General features: G+C 48.7%; 1 protein-coding gene across 1 annotated transcript in view; it reads left to right on the top strand.

Moving 5' to 3' along the window:
- The first annotated feature begins 792 nt into the window (after positions 1-792).
- Positions 793-20007, top strand: part of LOC149371648 (cytoplasmic dynein 2 heavy chain 1-like) — a 42416-nt gene continuing 23201 nt past the window's right edge. Inside the window, exons 1-13 of the mRNA XM_089580899.1 lie at positions 793-841; positions 4487-4633; positions 7085-7443; positions 8349-8422; positions 9194-9326; positions 9397-9560; positions 11315-11510; positions 12227-12448; positions 13344-13436; positions 14084-14220; positions 15891-16128; positions 16783-16904; positions 17912-18311. Of these exons, the coding sequence (XP_089437025.1) occupies positions 793-841; positions 4487-4633; positions 7085-7443; positions 8349-8422; positions 9194-9326; positions 9397-9560; positions 11315-11510; positions 12227-12448; positions 13344-13436; positions 14084-14220; positions 15891-16128; positions 16783-16904; positions 17912-18311 (2334 nt within the window). The remainder of the gene's footprint in view (positions 842-4486; positions 4634-7084; positions 7444-8348; positions 8423-9193; positions 9327-9396; positions 9561-11314; positions 11511-12226; positions 12449-13343; positions 13437-14083; positions 14221-15890; positions 16129-16782; positions 16905-17911; positions 18312-20007) is intronic.

Raw genomic sequence — 20007 nt, 5'->3', positions numbered from 1 at the left:
AGTTGTGTAAGAATCCTATTTCAAGCCTTGTTCAATTAAAATGCAGTCAACTGCATTCTTAACGGAAGAAAAATAAACAAGGTGCATTCTTAACAGAAGGAAAAGAAAAAAGGTCGTAAATAACTTTTACACTGCTTTTATGACGCACGCTGAATGTCAGCTCAACATGACTCCCGCATTTACCGACGTGACTTTTAAGACACAAGCTACTGTAAGCTTAGCATGATTGCCGTGTTTACCCCTAAACTGGTTGGTTTGTTTTTGTAGGTCGACACTCTAACTTCAGGAACTGGAAAATAAATAATCTTGTAGGTCACCCCCCAAAAAGAAGCCCTGAGCCGCCAACATGCAGTTAAGGTAAACAGCGCAGGGCGTTGCCCAAACACACTGGGGATTTAACAGAGCGCGAGAGAATATGCGAAGTAGAACCGACTTATTTTCGTTCTATCAATGTTTTACAGACAACATAGACGTCCCAGCCCTTAGCCATGTCGTACTTACTTGGACGGCAGTATAATTACCGAACGAAAAAATAACGAGATTGTAAACGCTTATATTCGAAGTGACCACCCGGTGAGGTTCCCTACTGATCGCAGTATCGGCCTTGGAATATTCAGTGGTTCATAAATGTCGCACTTTGAAAAGGCACGAAGGCGGCCGTAAGAAAAGTCCTTCCACAGTTGCATGGATTGCGTCAATCTGTCCATTTGTTTAATAAGATGGCAGCTAAAAAATCTCGCTGGCAAGAAACAAACTGCATTTTGGTTCGTGGTCATCGCTCGCAATGTCCTGATGCAGGCCGCCCTGGGGACAGCCAGGGACGAACCAGCGGCACCACGTGGTGAGTGCACCTCAGTAACATCCTGCGCGCAACTCACAGTCCTTATATGCGCCAATCTTCACTTGAGGGTCAGAAGAGTAATGCTGCTAAAGGCGAAAACTGACTGTCAAAGGTGCAATGCAGTCACAATTTTCCACTCAGCGGCAGGAGTAGCACAGGATCTACTGACCTTGAACTTTGTAAATATGCGTTGTAATGCACCTTCAACATTTGCACCTGGTCTTGTCTTATTGCGCATGGGTTACCACGTACAACTTAGCAACCAAAAACCGCTAGTACGTTCGTGGACGAAGGAAGCGGGGGCGCGGTCAGATGGAGATTGCACTGTGTGGCGTAAAAAAATATGGTTGGGTTTTTTAACGTAGCTAAACCGAGTAGGACGTGCGAAAGCACTTGAAGCTACACCGCTTCAAAAGCAACTGCATGCAAGATCGTATCGTCATTCGCTATCGGCAGCCGCGCGCACGGAGCAGCTGCATAAGCCCTCTGCCGCTGGCGCTCCGTCAAAGGTTGAGGCTTCACGCATACCTCGGGTTTTTCATCTTTCCTAGTGAGGTAGTGCTTTCGCACTAAAAAAGTAAATAATCGAGGCAAGGGGCGGAGAGGGGTCACGGCTTCTATTATTTATTTGTTCTGGCTCCCTCCTGTGTACTAGTTGAGAGAGAAATGGAAGATGATCGTTTTTAATCTCCGATATCTTTGTCGTTGCATAAGCTTTATCGAACATTTTTGCTAGAGGATGTTGGATGATTCAATAGTAATCAGTCTTTGACATTTCTTAACTTCAGTGCGAACAGTTTCAGGGGCCATTTCAAATTTGCCTGCAACAAATAGGTTTTATATATAATGTTTTAGCTAATATAGGCTGCTCAAACAACGACCAGCTAGCGACATTAAATAGGTGGGCAGTCGTGGGTAATCATTTCTCAGCGTAGACAAAAAGCTTGAGCAAATGAGGATTAAGTGCGAGATAGTGCTAACGACGCGCACTGATGTGCATTGCTCGCCCAGGACCGCACCTCATAACGTCATAGGTCGTTGCAGTAAATATAGCGAGTTCGTAGTAGGGTGCGCGGTTAGAAATGGTTTGAAGTACATTGTGTATATATGTTTATGAAAATACGCAACATATGTGGTATGTCTACTGCCTACTCGATATAGCAGTAGGGGTGCTTTGTCACCTCCTGAAAATTTCTTAGTGAGGAACAGTTTTAAGTGTCAAGCACCAACGCTCTAAACAGCACTCAGGTATCAAAATGGAGTACCGAAGGGAGCGTGGAAGAGGGAATAAAAGGAATAATAAAAGCGGAGCTTTCCGAAATCCGTCTTCCTTGAGGGAGCTTCATAACTGACCACAGCAGAGTGCTAAGGAATGGTGATAGCGAACGAAAGCTAACTGATAGCCAATTAAAGAGACTCCATCTAACGTACCATTGACTGAAACTTCTGCTCCGTTTTTTGCCAGTGATAACATACTTCAGATAAAACAGATTAATCAAGAAACACTATCCATCGAAGCCCTACGCCAATTCCAAGTAAACAGAACGCAGTTTCAGGCTAAAAATATCAAGTTAATTATCCTCATAGGGACTACTGCAGAATTTAGTAGTCAAGACCAGATCACGCACCAATTATGGTTTACAGAGATTATCGTCACTAACCCCAGAACTCTTGAATGAGTACACTGATATGCTTAACTTACTGAATTATAGAATCTCTGCAAAGCAATTTAAGAAAATAAAAGGAATATTTCTCTTCGAGCATAGGATGAAAAACCTTACTCCTGAGCCAACTCTTGGCGTCAGGCTTCTGCATTACATTGTGTTTTCATTTCTTTCTTTCTTCCTTTTTTATTTGAGACAATTTGATACAAATTGGCTCAGGAGGCAATAGCAAAAGGCCCGGATGGGGCCTGACTAGGCTATGCCCCCCTGACAGCAGAGGCAGCACATGGGTACATATAATTATACATCATATGATTATACATCATTATACTTCATGCAAGCATGTGAAAGTTATTCCGGTGTGTGTGAAATTGGTTTAGTGTGGATGCAGTACACATTTGTTTTTCCCTTGTCCTCCCTCATGAATAACTACAAGTGCATGAAGGAGTAGAATGCTGTTACTCTATGTGCATTGATGTAAGGTATTGGGTCAGTATATTGACAAGGTGCACTTGTGTAGCGTTATGTAAAAGATAATAATAATAATAATACTTTATTGCGCCAAATATTTAAAAAAATGCACAGAAATCCGGCCTGCCAAAGCCTCATAGGGCTTGAGCGGCAGAGCCCGACAGGCAGCGGAACCGCGCAGACATACACACAGGCAAAAAAAAAAAAAACACATTCAAAATAACGGACATCAAATTAGTATGACGGTGAGAACAAAATAGACACAAGACTCATGTTACATGAAGGAAAAAAATATCCTCATCAGATTAAATCGCAAGGAAGAAAAACCAAAGTGGCATGACAATACCTCAGATCAGTGCAATAAATACAGCAGTAACCAATGAAATCACAAGATTTACTTGACAGGTGGTAAAGCACATGCATGATGTCGTAAACCCTCTAATTAATGTATCGCAGCATCTTTTTTATTTTGTATTTAGTTTTTGCCCGGCGAACACTTGGAGGTAGCCTGTTAAAGTGAAAGGGAACGTAATAATCTCTTACACGCCTTCCATATCTTGTGGACCGTCGAGGAATACAAAAAGGTTCCTTCGGTCGAAGAGACCGTGTGGGAACATACGGAATCTTATAGTCACTAAGCCAAAAATGTTTCAGGACGATCGTTTCCATCAAAAGGCGATCAAAATCAGGTAGAGAAAATACCTTAAAGAGATCAGAATTGGAGGGAAGGCCTAAATCATAGCCGATATTTTTTAATAAAGATCGTAGGAGAGAATTAATCCTGCACTTCCAGCGAACTGCACAGTGACCATAAATCGTTATGCCATAGCGCAGTATGCTATAACCAAGGGCGTTTACGATAACTTTGCGTATTGAAAGCGGCATGTAGTACCTGATGATCGAATTTGCTGCCTGCGCTGCCAGGGTGGCATAACCTAGTCAAGCACTCTCCGGCCTTTTTCTATGCCTTCTGAGGCAATTGTATGATTTTGCCTCGAATAAAAGAATGAAAGAAAGAAAGAAAGAAAGAAAGAAAGAAAGAGAGCAAGAAAAGAAAGGAAGAAAAGAAAGGAAGGAAGAAAGAGAGAAATAAAGAAAGAAAGAAAGAAAGAAAGAAAGAAAGAAAGAAAGAAAGAAAGAAAGAAAGAAAGAAAGAAAGAAAGAAAGAAAGAAAGAAAGAAAGAAAGAAAGAAAGAAAGAAAGAAAGAAAGAAAGAAAGAAAGAAAGAAAGAAAGAAAGAAAGAAAGAAAGAAAGAAAGAATCGCGAACCGCAGGCAGGTATGGATGTTGTTTTTTGAGCGCGCAGACCTTAGGTTGCTGGACTGATGACCTTAGCGCGCTAACTCACAAGGCCACAATGTGCGGCAACATATTTGTGTACTGTCGCTCCTACTTCGCCCCAATAGGGAAACTCGCACTTTGCAGCTTATTTATTATTTGGACATGCTGAATGCGAACTAAGTCAAATATGTCTGCTGCACTCCTTTCTTTTTTATCGCACGATTTGCAGACAAGGATGGAGCGGCCTTAGAGCAGCACTGGTGCGCCCTGGCCTCGGTGAGCCTGGACGAGTGCGCTGACTGGCTCGACACGGGTCTGGCCTTGACGGAAGACCTACGTTCGTCTCAGCCGCTGGAGTCGCTCCACGATGCTCTGGGTGAGAGCTTCGTTGTAATGGCGTTGATTAGAAAAGTTGTCAAGGACCAGAAGAGTGATCTATGCGGCGTGCGAGTTGGAATTGCCTAGGAAATGCGTCACATTGTAGCGTCGATCTCTGTGCAAGCACATCACTATGCGGCTTGGCTGTGCCATTTGGCTTTACGCAGGAAAGGTTGGTGCAGGAAATTCGGGCCATTGCTGGAGTGAATGACAGAGACTAATCATATACATAGCTACTATGAAATGAACATAGGAACCGCACGGTGGCGCCACTTGCCATTCAAGTAAAGCACCTGCACTTTCTTAGTTTATCTTCGCCTTTGTGCATGCCTGATATGCGGTGAAGCTTACGCGCCAGCTCGTGCACAGTTGGACAATCGCATCCTTTGCCGCAGCGAGAGAAGGGAAAGGCTCTGAAGGGAGCAAATTACTATATGCGTGAGTAAGAATGCACACTTTAGCCACACGAAAGGGCAATGAGAATACAAAGAGAGTGTAGAAATAGGGTCTACGCAAGGTTTAGGGTGCGTTTGTTTGTAAGTTCGTCGCATTTGCTCTGGTTGGTAGTGTCCGCTATTCACTGTTCATGACCATTGCTTCAGTTCATACTTTCATACATTTACGTGCCACTCCAGTTCCAGGATTTCTTTCCATCGGATCTCTGCCCTAAAAGAACTGCCAAGTGCTAACGCTCTGCTGTGCTAAACTGAGCGAAAGCTATCGCTGGACTGATGTCTGCCTTTTGCTGATTGTTAAGATATACTGTAGTATCGAAGACTTAGTAGCAGCCTGGGCTACAACAACTATGCCACAGCGATCGCAGCGGGCACAAGATCGCGTTCCTGGCGCAGGCCATAGCTTTGGCCTCGCGTGACAATCACGTGATGGTCACGTGAACGGATGTTGGAGACTTACGCTGTCACTTGTACGGATGTTGGTGGTCTCCGCTATGAATCCACCGGGGAGGACTCTGTATAACAGCTTCGTAAAAAGCTCGCACAACAGAGCATTCGATTGAACATAAGAATTATCCGATTAAAGTCCCACCCATACTTTCGAGATGCATGTTCTTATAGTGCAAAATCTTATATGACGTGCACACGTTTCTTATGCGGCCTCAGGTGTTGGTTACATATGCGAGGCGTAAGGCAAACGCAGCCTGTCTGGTGGCACTCGCTAACCTTCGCCAGGGCAGTGACCGTGCTTTGCACATATGCTTCCGTCTGGTAAGACACACCGTTCCCTTAACCTCCTTCTAGTCGTGGACGAAGCGGCTAGCTAATTCACCTCCTGCGGCACGCGTTTTCCAAGAGGAACGTGGGAAAATTGATGGCTGAGGGGTGGTACAGTCTGTTGAAGACCAACCACAATCGAGAACCATACATTAAGGCTTGGAGCTTGAAAAGAACGAAGAAAAAATTGTCAATGGCTTAGCTCTGCTATGCCAGGATAAACGTAGCGTGAGGTGAGGGCGAGGTGTCCACATCTCGGTGGACACCTGAACCGTAGGGAAGGCGCATAACTGCCCTCTTGGAACAGTGGACACCTCACCACTGCTTTAAGCGAAGTGGCGGTAGTTACAGGTGTGCACTGCATGCGTTGGCGTTGACAACGTTGTGCCAGAAACGTTGCGCTGAAGCCATAGGCCATAGGCCCTCTGGAACACGCGCTGGCGCCGGCACGTCTGCCAGGTCTATGACGTCACGGTTCTCGAATGCGCAGCTGGCGGTTCTCCCCCGCGCAGCGGCGGCGCCGGCGCAGCAGCTGCGCAGCTCGGACGTCACTCGCTTCCCTTGCATGCGCAGCTTGGCTCATCCACTCTCACGCGAAACTGCTCATCCACGGAAAGTGTAGCTCACGCTACAAAATATAGCGAGATCTTGTCGACCCCGGTCCGACGAATAGGCGACAGTGACAGTTGCACCGCACCGCACCCACTCCCCTTTAAGTGAACTGACCCTCAGACCTGCCTGGATGACATGGGCAGTGGTAGCGCATTCTTGGGAGTGACTAATGTACTGGCAACATATGGCTGCCTCTATCATGGGGCTCCTTTTGGCTCAGGCTGTCCTAGATAGCCCCTTAAGCAGCAACGCAGGCCTCATGCAACCATCGACAATGAGGCGTAGCTGAGCTTAGCTCGAGCGTCGCGCCTGTGTCACGTGCCACTTGGCCAGGGTCGACCAAAAAAGGCATAAAGAACACTAAGAACACTCACCCTTAAGGGGCCTGAAAATACATCACCTCGGTCTGTGTCTCGTTCTTCATTTTTCAGACACTACGCACTATTTGACAAGACAGCTTCAAAAGAAAGTTAGTTACAACATACATTATTATTGCGATGGCATTTAGACGAAAGAAAGTCTTTAGCTGCCTCTGTGAAGGATTATATTTCTCTCGTAGTCAAAAGCAGGCAGCTCTGAACTGTTCTTTCGAACGGCACTCTCAGGGCGTGGCCTGGCGGCTCGGCTGGAGACCCTCCTGGGCGACCTGGAACCCTGGCGCGCTCCCTTCAGTCAGTTGCAGCAGCAGTTGGGCCAGGCGCTCTCCGCGTGCGGCCGCAGTCCCAGCGCGGACTCCGTTCTGGGCGGCCGGCTGCGCGCCCTGCTGCAGGCGCGCACGGCGCAGGAGCAATTGGTGCGCCTTGCGCCTCCGGCCTCTGAACCCCTGCCGGCTCCGCCGCGCCTCCCGGACCCGGACCCCCAGTGGAGGGCCGCTATGGCGCTGCACGCACAGTGGCTGTCCCCGATGGCTGCACGGGCGGCCGCCACTCTAAGGGACCGCCTGCTCAGGACCACGGGCCTGCCGGTCAGTCCCGGCACGCACTCCTTGAAACTTTTACAGTGCACAGGCATGCCACCATCGATGGAAGCAAAATCACAATCAGTTCTGCCCTGGCTTCTTAGGAGAGCGCTTTCTCGCATGCCATTTGTGGCCAGAGAAAACTGCTCTCGTTTCAACTTCGAACGCAACGTGACTCTAGCTGCTTGCGGAAAGAGAGTCGCAGCATGTCCTTAGCTGTTCACGATGATAACACCAGAAATTCGCAGGATGCGCTTGCCATTCGTTTACCCGGCAGGGAAGTCTTCACTCTCCCACACTGGGACGAACTCACAAAGCGTTGCGAATGTGTGGCACCTCTGTGGCACTGAGACACAATTCTTTGCGCACAAAGGCATGCCAACTGTGTGCTCGATGCCGCAAGCCTCCTCGTCTCATACGCTTTTGTGTGATCAGTGATCATCCCTGCTGCCATTACTTAACAATGCAGGCACTTTACCGCTTGTAGTACTTCTAATGACATTCATCCATCGAAACTCATGGAAGCGTACCAGCTTCCTTATGTTTCTGACTGTGCAAAGTGTGGCTTTGTCACCTGGCTTCACTAGTCACCTTCGTGCGCTGTAGTCATTGTTAATGACATTCGTCAGACTTTATGAGCTCGACAGACACGATGATAGGTCCGCATAAAAGCAGACAAGCACTTTACCACCGACATAGTGATAGAACAGCGCTTTTCCTGTGTATAGGTTTACTTGTGCCCGTTTTTAGGGATCGTTAAAATAGCGGTTATCGAAGTCTTAATCTGACTGCGCAGTAAGGTTTTTCTCATTGATTGATTGACCACGCACACTTCAAAGCGATTAGTTCGGAGTGAGTCATGCCTGCAGCGTGACTCAATAATAAATGAAGCACTTCTTCGCCTATTGCAGCTACTACAAGAGTGCAAGTCGTACTCTGAGCTGCTGAAACATCCAGATGTGCAGGCTCAGCTGGCCCCAGAAAGGTAGGCACTTGGGAGCACCGTTTAGAATCGTATTCTAGATTAATATTTAACATATCTGTGAAAGAACATCATGTGAAAGGTGACAGCTATTCCCACCGAGTTCTAAATGCACATTTCGTACTTATAGTAGAAGACAACAGTGGCCCCTGTGAGAAAAATTTATTAAATTTTTCGCATAACTGAAATATATTTTTTAAAACCTCCAAGATGTTACGACCAAGCATAGAGCTGAACATGCACGGATGATTTTAAGCGGTATATTTCATTGCGTAGGCCACGAGTTTGAAAATTGATTTTCGAGGAAAGAAAATGGTGCAGCAATTACTTGTCACACATTTCGATGGACACCCGAACCATGCCGTAAGGGAAGAGAGGAAGGTGAGAGTGAAAGAAGAAATAGAGAAAGAGATGCCGTAGTGGAGGTCTCCGGAATAGTTTTGACCACCTGAGGATTCTTAGTGTGCATTGACATCGCGCAGCACACGGGCGCCTTTGAGTTCCGCCTCCATCGAAGCGCGGCCGTCGCGGCTGAGTTAGAACCCGGGAACTCCGGCTCAATAGCCGAGCGCCCTAACCACATAGCCCATGTCTAAATTTCAACATCACCGCGCATGAACTCCACTAGAATGGGCTATGTGGTTAGGGCGCTCGGCTACTGAGCCGGAGTTCCCGAGTTCGAACCCGGGGACTCCGGCTCAGTAGCCGAGCGCAGCCGACGTGCGGTGATGTCAAAATTTAGACATCTCTGGCTATCTTTACTCCGTCATTCAGGGAAATGCTTCTTCGTGCCCTGAGCGACTGCGTGGTCGAGGCGAAGAAGTCCTATGAGCAAGCCTCCTGCAGCCTCCAGGGCGTCCCAGACGTCGTCAGGGACATCGTCGGCCTGCAGGAGCTTCGCACGCGGGTGAGGCGACCTTTTTTTGCCCGGAGAGCACAGCCGCAATAACCATTCTGTAACTGTGCGTCGTGTGCAGCTGGAGGAAGCCCAAGAAGTGGTGCGCTTGCTGCACGATGGCAGCGACGTCTGGGATCCGCTGGTGCAGACGCTCAAAAAGGCGTGCGACGAGGCGCGGGAGGCGGCGGCCGACCGTCTGGATGCCTGGAGTCGCAGCGCCCAACAGGTCGCCGCCAAGACAAGGTAAGGGTCAAATGTTTAGGGGAATCCCCCAAGCTGTAGCCGTATGGCTGCGCTTGGGTGGATGCCAATGAGTAATTTTGCTCCCTTGTTAAAGACAAGGTAGAGTACCTGCAAGCTTTAGTTCGCAGGAGCGAGAAACCTGGCTTGGTGCGCACATTTAAGTCAGTTATTTTTCAAGACGACCTGCAACTTCTTGCCGGACACTTTATTCATAAAGTACGCAGATTTAAAAATTGTCTAATTAGTACTTACTAATTATTTACTTTGGAGAACGAAAAAAACTGCAGACTAGATCACGCTTCTCTCAACAGCCCTCAATCGGTTTCACTCAGATAGGCCGCACTGTTTCTTTAAATCTTGGTTAATCTTAGGCGGGACAACCGGTATAGCCTCCTTGTTGAGGCCCTGGAGCTGTTAACAATTTAGGTGGTTTTGACATCGTTTTTTTTGCTTTTTTTTGAAGTTCATGAAAACTTTTGATCATCGTTCTTTTCATTGCAGTATTTTGTGGGTTACACCATTTAGGCCCCTTCCAGGGTGCACCGCACCTTGGTAAAATGCTCAAGCGTTTAAAATGTGAATGACCTCCATGTTTTGAGGCCAGTTCTCTGTTTTGAACTTGTCAGTCTATGGCCATTTTTGTTTTCAGTATAATAAAGCAGAGCTGCAGGTTCTACCAGGAAGAAATGAAACACGAATACGACAAGTGAAACGAGCACATCGAAACGAGAAAATTTTAGACGAAGCAGACTGAATACTGGGCACTCGATTTCACTTCGCCCTAGTATTCAGTCTGCCTCATCTAAAATTTTCTCGTTTCGATGTGCTCGTGAAAATTTTTCGAATTCACTTCGGCCGCCGCGGTGGCTCAGTGATTATGGTGCTCGGCTGCTGACCCAAAAGACGCGGGTTCGATCCCGGCCGCGGCGGCTGGAATTTCTTTGGAGGAGAAATTCTAGAGGCCCGTGTACTGTGCGATGTCAGTGCACGTTAAATAACCCCAGGTGGTTGAAATTTCCGGAGCCCTCCACTACGGCGTCCCTCATAGCCTGAGTCGCTTTGGGACGTTAAACCCCATAAACCAAACCATAAACCAAACCGATTTCACTTCGATGGCGCGAATACCGCTTCGGGAAAGTATGCACCTCACCTCTATTTCTTCTTCAGCAACCAATATTTTTGTGTTCTTGTGTTCTCGTTTCATTTCTTGCTGGTAGTACACACATCGTGAATGTCAAGATGTAGGGCGCGTCGTGAGTGCAAAACGTTCTGACATATGTGTTACTGTTTCATGCAAAGCCTGATGTTGCCATATTTGTCATAGCGCTGACTCCTGCCCTCGCAAAGCAGTAACGACTCGCGGATTTCCGGAGGGTTCGTAACGTGAACAAGAAGAAATCTAAAAGACTGCAATCGCTTGGTCATGCATGCAGTGGGAAGGAAGCAAGAGGTGCACAGAGCAGGACGCTAGGAGGAAAAATAGGTTGGGATCAGGTAGGCGCTGAAAACATTACTGCAAAAAAGTAATTCCAGGCAAAAGATCTGCGGCTCTAACCTGTGTTATACCCGAAGAGAGAAAAAGATGCAGCGCAGCGTGTTTAACGCTCAGAAGCATCGTTAGTGCGGCATTCCGCAGAGTCGACATAGTGTATCAGGCGCTCATTACTACAGTTTCTTACAATGCAAAGCGGTACAAGGAGAAGTGTTCTCTCGTCAAACTGGAGCAACTGATGAGAGTGAATCTCTGTGCGCAGCCTACAGGAAGAAGAGCCCGCCCTAGTTCTAGGCGCAGGTGGTCGACCTCGGGTAAGCTTGAGCCCGCGGCTAGCGTCGATAGCGGCCGAGGCGCGGCAGCTGAGAGCCCTGGGCTGCCGCCTTCCCCCGGGACCACTGCGTCAACTCGAGGATACCGCTGCTCGTGTCGGCCATCGGGCCCGACATCTACAGCAGGTGAGAGATCACGAAGCTGCTTCGGTATAGATGTTAGGAATATACACCCTGCGGAATGCTTATCATTTATACAGACAATTTCTAGCCGTTTCCAGACGTCATTGTAGTGCTCAGATTGCAATACTTAGGCTAATATCCATAGAGCGAAAGCTTCTCATGGACTTGTTTCTTCTGCACGAAAAGGTTAAAGTCGGGCATCATCATCATCAGACTGACTACTCCCACTGCAGGACAAAGGTTTCTCCCATATTTGTCCAATTAACCCTATATTGTGCCAGCTGGGGCGACCCTATCCCCGCAAACTTCTTAATCTCATCTGCCTACGTGATTTTCTGCCACTCTCTGCTACGCCGCAATAAATAAGAGATCCTGTTGATAACTGGCCAGACTTTTCAAGGCGGCTGCGCTCTTGGAGTGAACCTAAATTGGCCTATATATCGATACACACCTGGCCATATTTAAGTACAGGTGCCGTAAGTTGCAAAAGTTTACAGTACGGTGGACAGTAAACTTTTGCAAGAGACAGTACGTACGGATTTCTCTGCTCAAGACCTCTCCACGGATTTATTAGGTCGTCACAGAACACTGCCGCTTGGGCCATTCGATGACCACGCGTCCTTTCTTTCTTAGGACTGCTTTCTGAAGAACCCTGCTTCCCTAACGTCGCTCTCAGATGCCTCAGCATGTGCAAATTGCTTCTCGGACCCTGCGTGCAGGTGGCCTCGTTCTACAGCTCGGTGGCTGACCAGATGGTGCCTAGCCAGCGGCCGCTGATGCTGGGACTGGCCGAGGAGCTGACCGGGGCGTTGCGTCAGCGAGTACCGTGGGGAGACGTGACTGCCCTGGATGCCTTTGTTGCCAGACTGCGTGCCCTTGCGGCCCGTTTGGCTAGCCGGAACCGCCATCTCCGTGCCTTGCATTTGGCCGTTTGCCGAAAGGTGCAACATCGTGCTGAGACACGAGAAGGCTTTGCTTCTCATGTTGTATCAAAGCGATACAACACTCCGGGTGTGTTGTCTCAGGTCGCGAGCCGACAATCAAGTTGATCAGCCTTTAAGTTGCCAGTAATGCTTACGTACGTCAGTTTCCAGTTTTGGGGGGCACAACTGGGTATATTCCGTACATCTTGTGTAAAACGAGAAAATAATTAAGCACTTGTGCTGTTGTGGCATGACTGCATACAAACTCAGGCTTGTTATGTGTTTCCTACTTCTGTACCGTTGTTTCAGTGCCACCATCTATAAAGTCAGTAGAAAACCCAGGACTGCCACATAACAATGGGTGGTCCGACGGGGCTCCCGAGGGATTGTGAACATCATTAACGCCGGATCAGCATAACGCAAAGATTATGTTCTAGTTCTATCTCTCCGCTGACTTTAAAACACTTCGCCACTGATTGAAGCCTGAAAGGGTTTAAGCATTACTTCAGGCATTTTTGCATACATTTTTTGGCCTTCCCGAGAGCCATGTGCTGTTGAAATAAACTATTTGAATATGAAAATAAAAATTGAGCATGATCGGCCACTAGTTGCGGAAAATTCGAAGGAAAAGAAGCACTGCATAATACCTATCCTGATTATTTATACTATAAACATCTAACTACTCATTTTCAATGACCTCTTAAATCCGAATAGAACTAACCGCTATGTCCGATGATGTAATGATGGTAAACCGCATTATACAGATATGCTACTACTCATCAACGTGATGGCTTGCATCACGCTGCGATGTCTCCTGGAGCGAATTCAAAGATCTGTGTGCACACAACTATACTTATCCTGATGCGCATGAGCTAACTGGGGCACGATGCAAACACAAGGACACACTGCGTAGGTGGTGTCCCTGTTCGAGCTGGACCTCGTGCACCGGCAACAGGGTTGGAAGGACGTGCTCGCCGACATCAGGTCCATTATGGCGCAGCAACAGGTAGGATCTTTTTTGTAGTGAAAGCTACATTGGCCACGAACTTGCGATTTCGCTGTGGCGGTGCTCCGAGGAGGCACAGAGACCGACCTTGAGCCGTTGCCTAGCAACCGCCGCAGCTGGCGGACGCAGCGCGCTCGCCGTGCCATCTGGCATGACGTCACACCGCGCGCCTCGCCGCGGAGCCGCCGCCACCGTTAGCACAGTTTCACGTCCGTGGTATCTTGAAAGCTCGTATAGGCTGCTGTGCTAGGACATTGTTTGGTAAGTGCTCTAGAGACGCGCACAGTCGTTACCTATCCGTACTGCACCGAGGCTACTTGTGCGCACATGCGTGGAAGTTTGTGGTGCTTAGACATTTCGAAAAATTACTTTCAAAAAAGAAAAAAATTGGGGTGTCGTCACACCGCGAACGATTTTGCACTCTTATTTTACTGAGGACGCGTAATGTGGCGTGAAATAAAGGGCAGCGGGCCAGCTGTCACATTCTCGGATAATGGAAGACGTTACATGCTGCCCCAGCAAAGTGAGCCTTGCAGGCAAGTTGAAAGTGGAAACAGCGTAATAGGAATGGTCAATGTCAGTGCAACTTCTGCATGGTGGCCAAGCCCATCTATGGCTGTGGGCCATAGCAGTTGACGTGTGCGCAGGAGAGCCCCGAGCAGGTTCGCCCCTGGCGAGCTCACTGGGACCGGCAGTTGTACAAGGCCCTCGAGTGCCAGTACCTGCGGGGACTCGAGACGCTACTGCAGCACCTGCCCGAGACGCGCCTGGAGCTCACCTGCAGGTATGCGCAAACTCTTATTGCCTCTCAAGCTCCAATAAGCTTGAAGTTTCTTAACCACAGTCGGACACAACCACGGGAAACAAAAAATAAAGAGGCTGAGATAGAGAGAGGGAGACAAAGAGGAAAAGAGAAGGCAGGAATGTTAACCGGAAGGCTGTTCTGGTTGGCTACCGTGCACTGGGGAAGAGGGATGATGACATTGAGAAGGGAAAAATTATAGGAAAATAAATAATGTTGCAGTTGAAGTGAAAGCGTTGTTCTCACAAGCCGTCACCAATGCGTGAAGTTTTAATCGTAAGAGGGCATCATCTTGATGTATTACATAAATATTAAAAATTGGCAAAATGTTTTTGTAATAATAAATAGCTTTTTTAGCGCGAAATTCTGATTTAGACGGCTCGGAGCCCTGGCTAAAGAAACAAATAGCGGTACGTCACAGGTGTTCTACAGAGAGGATGTCTGAGCAGAGAGCGGCGCAGTGCGTAAAGTATGACATGTAAGTAAGCATAACAAAAACTACTCAGTATAGCGACAACAGTAACCAATAATCGAAGAAGTTGCACAATTGCTCCGGGAAATAGCTGGGGCCGTATTCTGTAACGATCAATTTTCTTTTCATTCCGCTTGGTTCTTTGCCATTGGTCGCTGCTCCCATTGTCTTAGGGCGTTAGAGCAGACGTCACGCTGGTCGTGACAGAAACATGCTCATAATGCCATCTGATTGCTTAAACGTGTCTCGAGCCCATGTCGTGCTAGGCGACTGGCGCCGACGCACACGAGTGACGGAGCACGACAACACGTTTGACACGGCTGACGAGCTTTATCGTCGCTAATCCAGTCGCGACAAAGAGATTGGGTGTTGTGCGACGAATTGGCGTAGCATGGTGCGTGTGACTCAGCCGTACTGGATGCAGTGGCACGAGGCTGGATAGTGGCAGCGCCGCTACCGCACCCTTTGCTTTCACCTGCAGTTGCTTTCGTCACATTGACGTCACGGCCAAATGAAATAGAAAATTGGATGTATCGTTGCAGAATACGGCCCCTGGTTAATTGAAGATAGTATAAAACACAGCGCCTTGCGTCTGTAAAGATCAGCAGCGTATCTGGCTGTCGAGGCCATGCAAATCTCAAATAATTTTTGCTGAAGTGCTAATGAGCAATACGCACACTGTGTTTTGAGTTCGCCAGGCTATCTGAGTCTAACAAGGTCACAGTAAGGAAAGCAGCGATGGTGAGACCTTTTTTAGTTTCATGCCGTGGAGAACACAAAGCGACGTCTGTCCTTCAATAAGAAATATTCGAGTTCGCTTGTTTGACGCGGGCCTTGGTTAATAATGTGCGAATTATTTGTTAAAAACAATGCAGCCCATCTGGTTTATAAGCGGCAAAGTAGTACAGGGCTCCTGTGGCACCCCCAGAACTTTGTAAGCACTGGATCGTTTCAGAGAAGTGTTCGCCTCACTGCCAAGACAGTTTTAGCACTGGCGATGCTAAGTAAACCACTCTGTACGACCCAGACGGGGGCTCAGGCCTGTCTACAGAAACTCTACTTATCCAGTGTGTGCACTGAAGAAACGCAGTGCAAAGCAGAGGCAGGCTCCGAACCATCCTTCAAGCCCAGTGGTTCTCTCGAGCGGGTGTTTTCCGATCATCTTAACACGCTGACGCAGGAGCGGGCAGCTCTGCTTCCGGCCACCGCTGGAAGAGGTGCGCTCAAGGTACTACCAGCAGGTGAAGCGGTTCCTGGCGCTGCCGCTTCACTTTCGAGGCGTCAGCGACGACCTGGCGGTGGACCAGAGCCTCGTTTTCTCGGTGATCGTCGACCGGAACGCGCACCACTTCGTCGACCTCTACAGACGCACACAACGGCTCTTCGCCTCCGTCCAAGCCGCTGCCGGCAGATTCCAGGTCCCGTCGCATGTCTGACCGCTTAGGAGAGTTCGCTTTAATCAATGGTTGGACGCGCTTGGCTTAAACAGACAACGCTCGCTAGAGAGCATTTTGTGCTTCCAAATGAGTAGCATGTCTAGGGAGAAAGTAGAAACGCTTTTCACGCTATGGGGCGGGAAATTTTCTGAGGCTATGATTTAAAGGGACACTAAGGATTACTCTAAAAAATTATTGTTTTTAGTAGAAATTAATTCTCTGGCTTCTGGTATTGTATTGAGGTTTGTCGGCAGCAAAATACACGGTGCCCTATTGGTCAGACTAACTTCTATTCGTCCTGAGTGTCCCTTTGAGGAACTAGATTTCATTCAGAGGTGGTGGTGGCTGTATGTTGCTGCTTTCTAGACCCCTTTACCCCGATGTGTCTTGAGGATCTAGCACCGCAGTGTGAAGGGAGTTTCTTAGCTGCAGAACAAATAAACACATCTGACACCTTTCTAGAAAGCTCAGACGGCTGCTGATTCCAACAGCACAGTCGCTAAGGGCATCGTAACACGTGCTTTGAAGGATGTCTGGCATCGTCTGTGGCCACCAGTAGAGCACCAGCAGCGAGATACCAGCGACTTCCCAGTCGCGGACGATGTGCCATGGCTCGGTTACCTTCTTTCTTTGCAGGAATGGGTGGCCCTGAGCTCGGTGAACCTACAAGCCTTTGCAGAGAAGCTGACCCCGGAGGAATGGAAGATCAACTTCCGCACTGTCAAGGCGAAGTGTCAGGAGTTCGGAAGAGCTTTTCCGTGAGTGCCTGCCAAGATACTCTTCGCGATGACGATTGGGCTTTCCTTTCTCTACCGCGCTCGCCACACAGTCATTTGTTTATGAACGTCGATTAGAAATTAGTTGAATTAGACAACGGGATGCGAATGCTGTATTCGTCAAGGAGGAAACAGAGGAGCAAAAGCTACGTTAAAACGTCGTTTTCTCTTAATATTAGTACGTGGTATGAACAAATTGTTTATTAATTGAAAATTTCTATTTAGCTGCAAGCTGGAGCATGTAAGGGAACATTGCGGCTCCGTGGTCGTTTCTGCATTTCGTTGGCGTCCTTCTGAAGCCCGTGAAGTGAGCTATTTAAAGCGCACCTGATAGCAAACACTCCAGCCGTTTGTTCTTCAGAGTTATCTGCAATTTTCCTACTCTCGTTTCATTCATGAAGCCAAGATTTCGCAGTTTAAGTAATTTTTTCTTGTTTAATAGTTTAATAGGCAGATTAACTCACGCCAAATAATTGGTTTCAATCACCAAGAACGGTACGTGTTAATTGATAACTTGGTTACTTCGAAGAGAAAACTGCAGACAAACTGAAGTTAGCCTTCATGGACAGATTACCGTGTCCTGATCACATAGAGGCTACTGTGACTTAAACACAGCTTTTATAAGGTACAAAAATGCTAGAAAATAAAATTAAGGTGTCGCCATCACCGGCTGATTTCGCAAGTAATCTGCGGTGCGCAATGACAGTATTTCGATCGCGGATGCCGGAGGCTGCGATGCACCGCCGTTTACTTCAAAACGGGGATCACGGAGTCCTTTTCGGTCTTGGCGTCAGGAGTTCGGTCTTGACTTTATGGTAATAAAAACATATTTTGCTGGCCAAGAAACATCAGCATATCCAGAAAGTGCCTTAGGATCAACTTTACTAAAAAAAAAAAGATTGGATTGATGGGCCACCCTGCATAAGACCTGCTCGCCAAACTTCCCTTGCTAAGAATTGTCCGCAAATCCTCCTCTAAACGGGTCGCAGAGAGGAGGAGCACTTCGAGTGCCTGGTGGTGAGCTACGCTCCCGTGCGCTCGTACGTGGACTTCGCCCTCTCCGAGCTCGAGTCCGGCCTGGTGCTCGAGCTGCGCGCCTCGGTGGCGCGCGACGCGGCCGCGGTGCGCGCCTACCTGGAGGCCTCGCTGGAGGCGCTCTCGGGCAGCGCCCAGAGCGCCGAGCAACTGGCGCAGCTCAGCGCCGCCTTCGGTCGCGCGCTGTCCGGCCGCGATGGGGCGGCCGCCCAGCACGCGGCCGCGCAGGACAAGCAGCAGCTGCTGGCCCGCTGGTCGCGCCGGCCGCCACCCGCCGACATGGACGGCCTGCAGCAGCTCTGGCACAGCCTGGACGAGCGCCTGCACCAGCACAGGGACGTCGTCGCGCACCAGGTCGGTTGGGAACCGTACAGCTCAATGGAGCTCTTAGTCAGGCTTGTTTGGTTTGTGGGGGTTTCACGTCCCAAAGCGACTCAGGCTGTGAGGGACGACGTAGTGAAGGACTCCGGAAATTTCGAGCTCTTAGTGTATAAAGACGTCCTAGGGGCTTGTATGCCTGATTTTCACAGGGCTACACCTGCGTCCACTCTAAGCACGAAAGGAGCAAAAAAGGCACAAGCTGTCGTCTAGCACACACCCTTTAAAGGGCCACTGACCAGGGTCCGGACATTTTTGAAAAACAAGCCCACTGCATAGATGAGGCATCGAAGATAACCTCTGCAAAATACTAGAGCCATGCGCGCCTCGAAAAGCTGCGAAAATTCAAATCAAAGCCCGCTCGTTCTTTCCTTCAACAAAAACGTCCCCGCCCCACTACTCTGTACCCCCTGGACGTCATGGGGGTTACTTTCGGTAAAGGCACTCCATTGGTGCATCGTTCTGACTGACGGGAGAAGGTTGGGCGTAGCCTTGGCGTCGCGTCGTCTGCACAACGCTTTCCGCAGCGCCTTCCGTTTTGGCACTTGCCTAGAAACCCGCATGAAGGAACAACAACAACAACAAAACTGCGGAGGGAGCGTACGGCGACAGCCTTGAACCCTAGCCATAAAAAGTAAAAAAATAGTGAAACTGAGTAAGTTGATTCGCCCCCCCCCCCCCCCCCCCCCCCCGCCGTGATCACGTCACGAGACGCTCTGCGTGCGCGCTCCCTTCTCAGTTTTTTTTTTCTTCTATGCAAGCCCCCCAAAACAAGGTTTTAATTACTAGTGCAGCAGACTTTCCCTCGCTCGCCCATTTGACCGCTCCGCACCCACACAGCTTATCCTTCGTGCATCTTGCGTACGCCTTGACTCCAATGAATGACAAGGGCTTTGGAGCGGAGAAAAGACACAAACACACAGAACACAAACACGCATGGAGAAAAGCAAACGGGCGGTTGCCGGGTCCGCGCTTCGCCGTGTGTTTCGAACACAACCGACTTCCGCCTCTCCGCTCGTGAAACGGTGGGGAGGCCTAAAACAAAAAATGAAAAGGTGGCTCGCTAACTGGGAATGACAAACAGATGTATGAAAGGATGCGCTCGCTAACAAGTCCAGGTGGACGAGCCGATCGCGCCTCTCGATCGTTCAGTGTGCGGAGAAAATGCAAAAACCAAGAAAAGAATTCTATTCAAGGCGGTGCCATGACGTAGCCATGTGACGCACTCCACAGACACCACGCCTCCGGCTTACATCGGAGAAAGAAGGGGTGATTTTGCCTTGCCAAGCCTCCCTCAGTTTTACTATTTTTTACTTTTTATGGCTAGGGTTCAAGGCTGTCGCCGCACGTTCCCTCCGCAGTTTATTTTTTTTTGTTTCTTCATGCGGGTTTGTAGGCATGAGCCAGAACGGAAGGCGCTGCGGAAAGCGTTGTGCAGACGACGCGACGCCAAGGCTACGCCCAACCTTCTCTCGTCAGTCAGAACGATGCACCAATGGAGTGCCTTTAGCGAAAGTAACCCCCCATGACGTCAACGGGGTTCAGAGTAGTGGGGCGGGGCCGTTTTTGTTGAAGGAAAGAACGAGCGGGCTTTGATTTGAATTTTCGCAGCTTTTCGGGGTGCGCATGGCTCTAGTATTTTGCAAAGGATATCTTCGATGCCTCATCTATG

The sequence above is a fragment of the Amblyomma mixtum genome, chromosome 1 (assembly GCF_055824585.1).
Source record: "Amblyomma mixtum isolate Tamu chromosome 1, ASM5582458v1, whole genome shotgun sequence".
NCBI classification, from domain to species: Eukaryota; Metazoa; Arthropoda; class Arachnida; order Ixodida; family Ixodidae; genus Amblyomma; species Amblyomma mixtum.
This window is presented reverse-complemented; position numbering and strand designations above follow the sequence as displayed.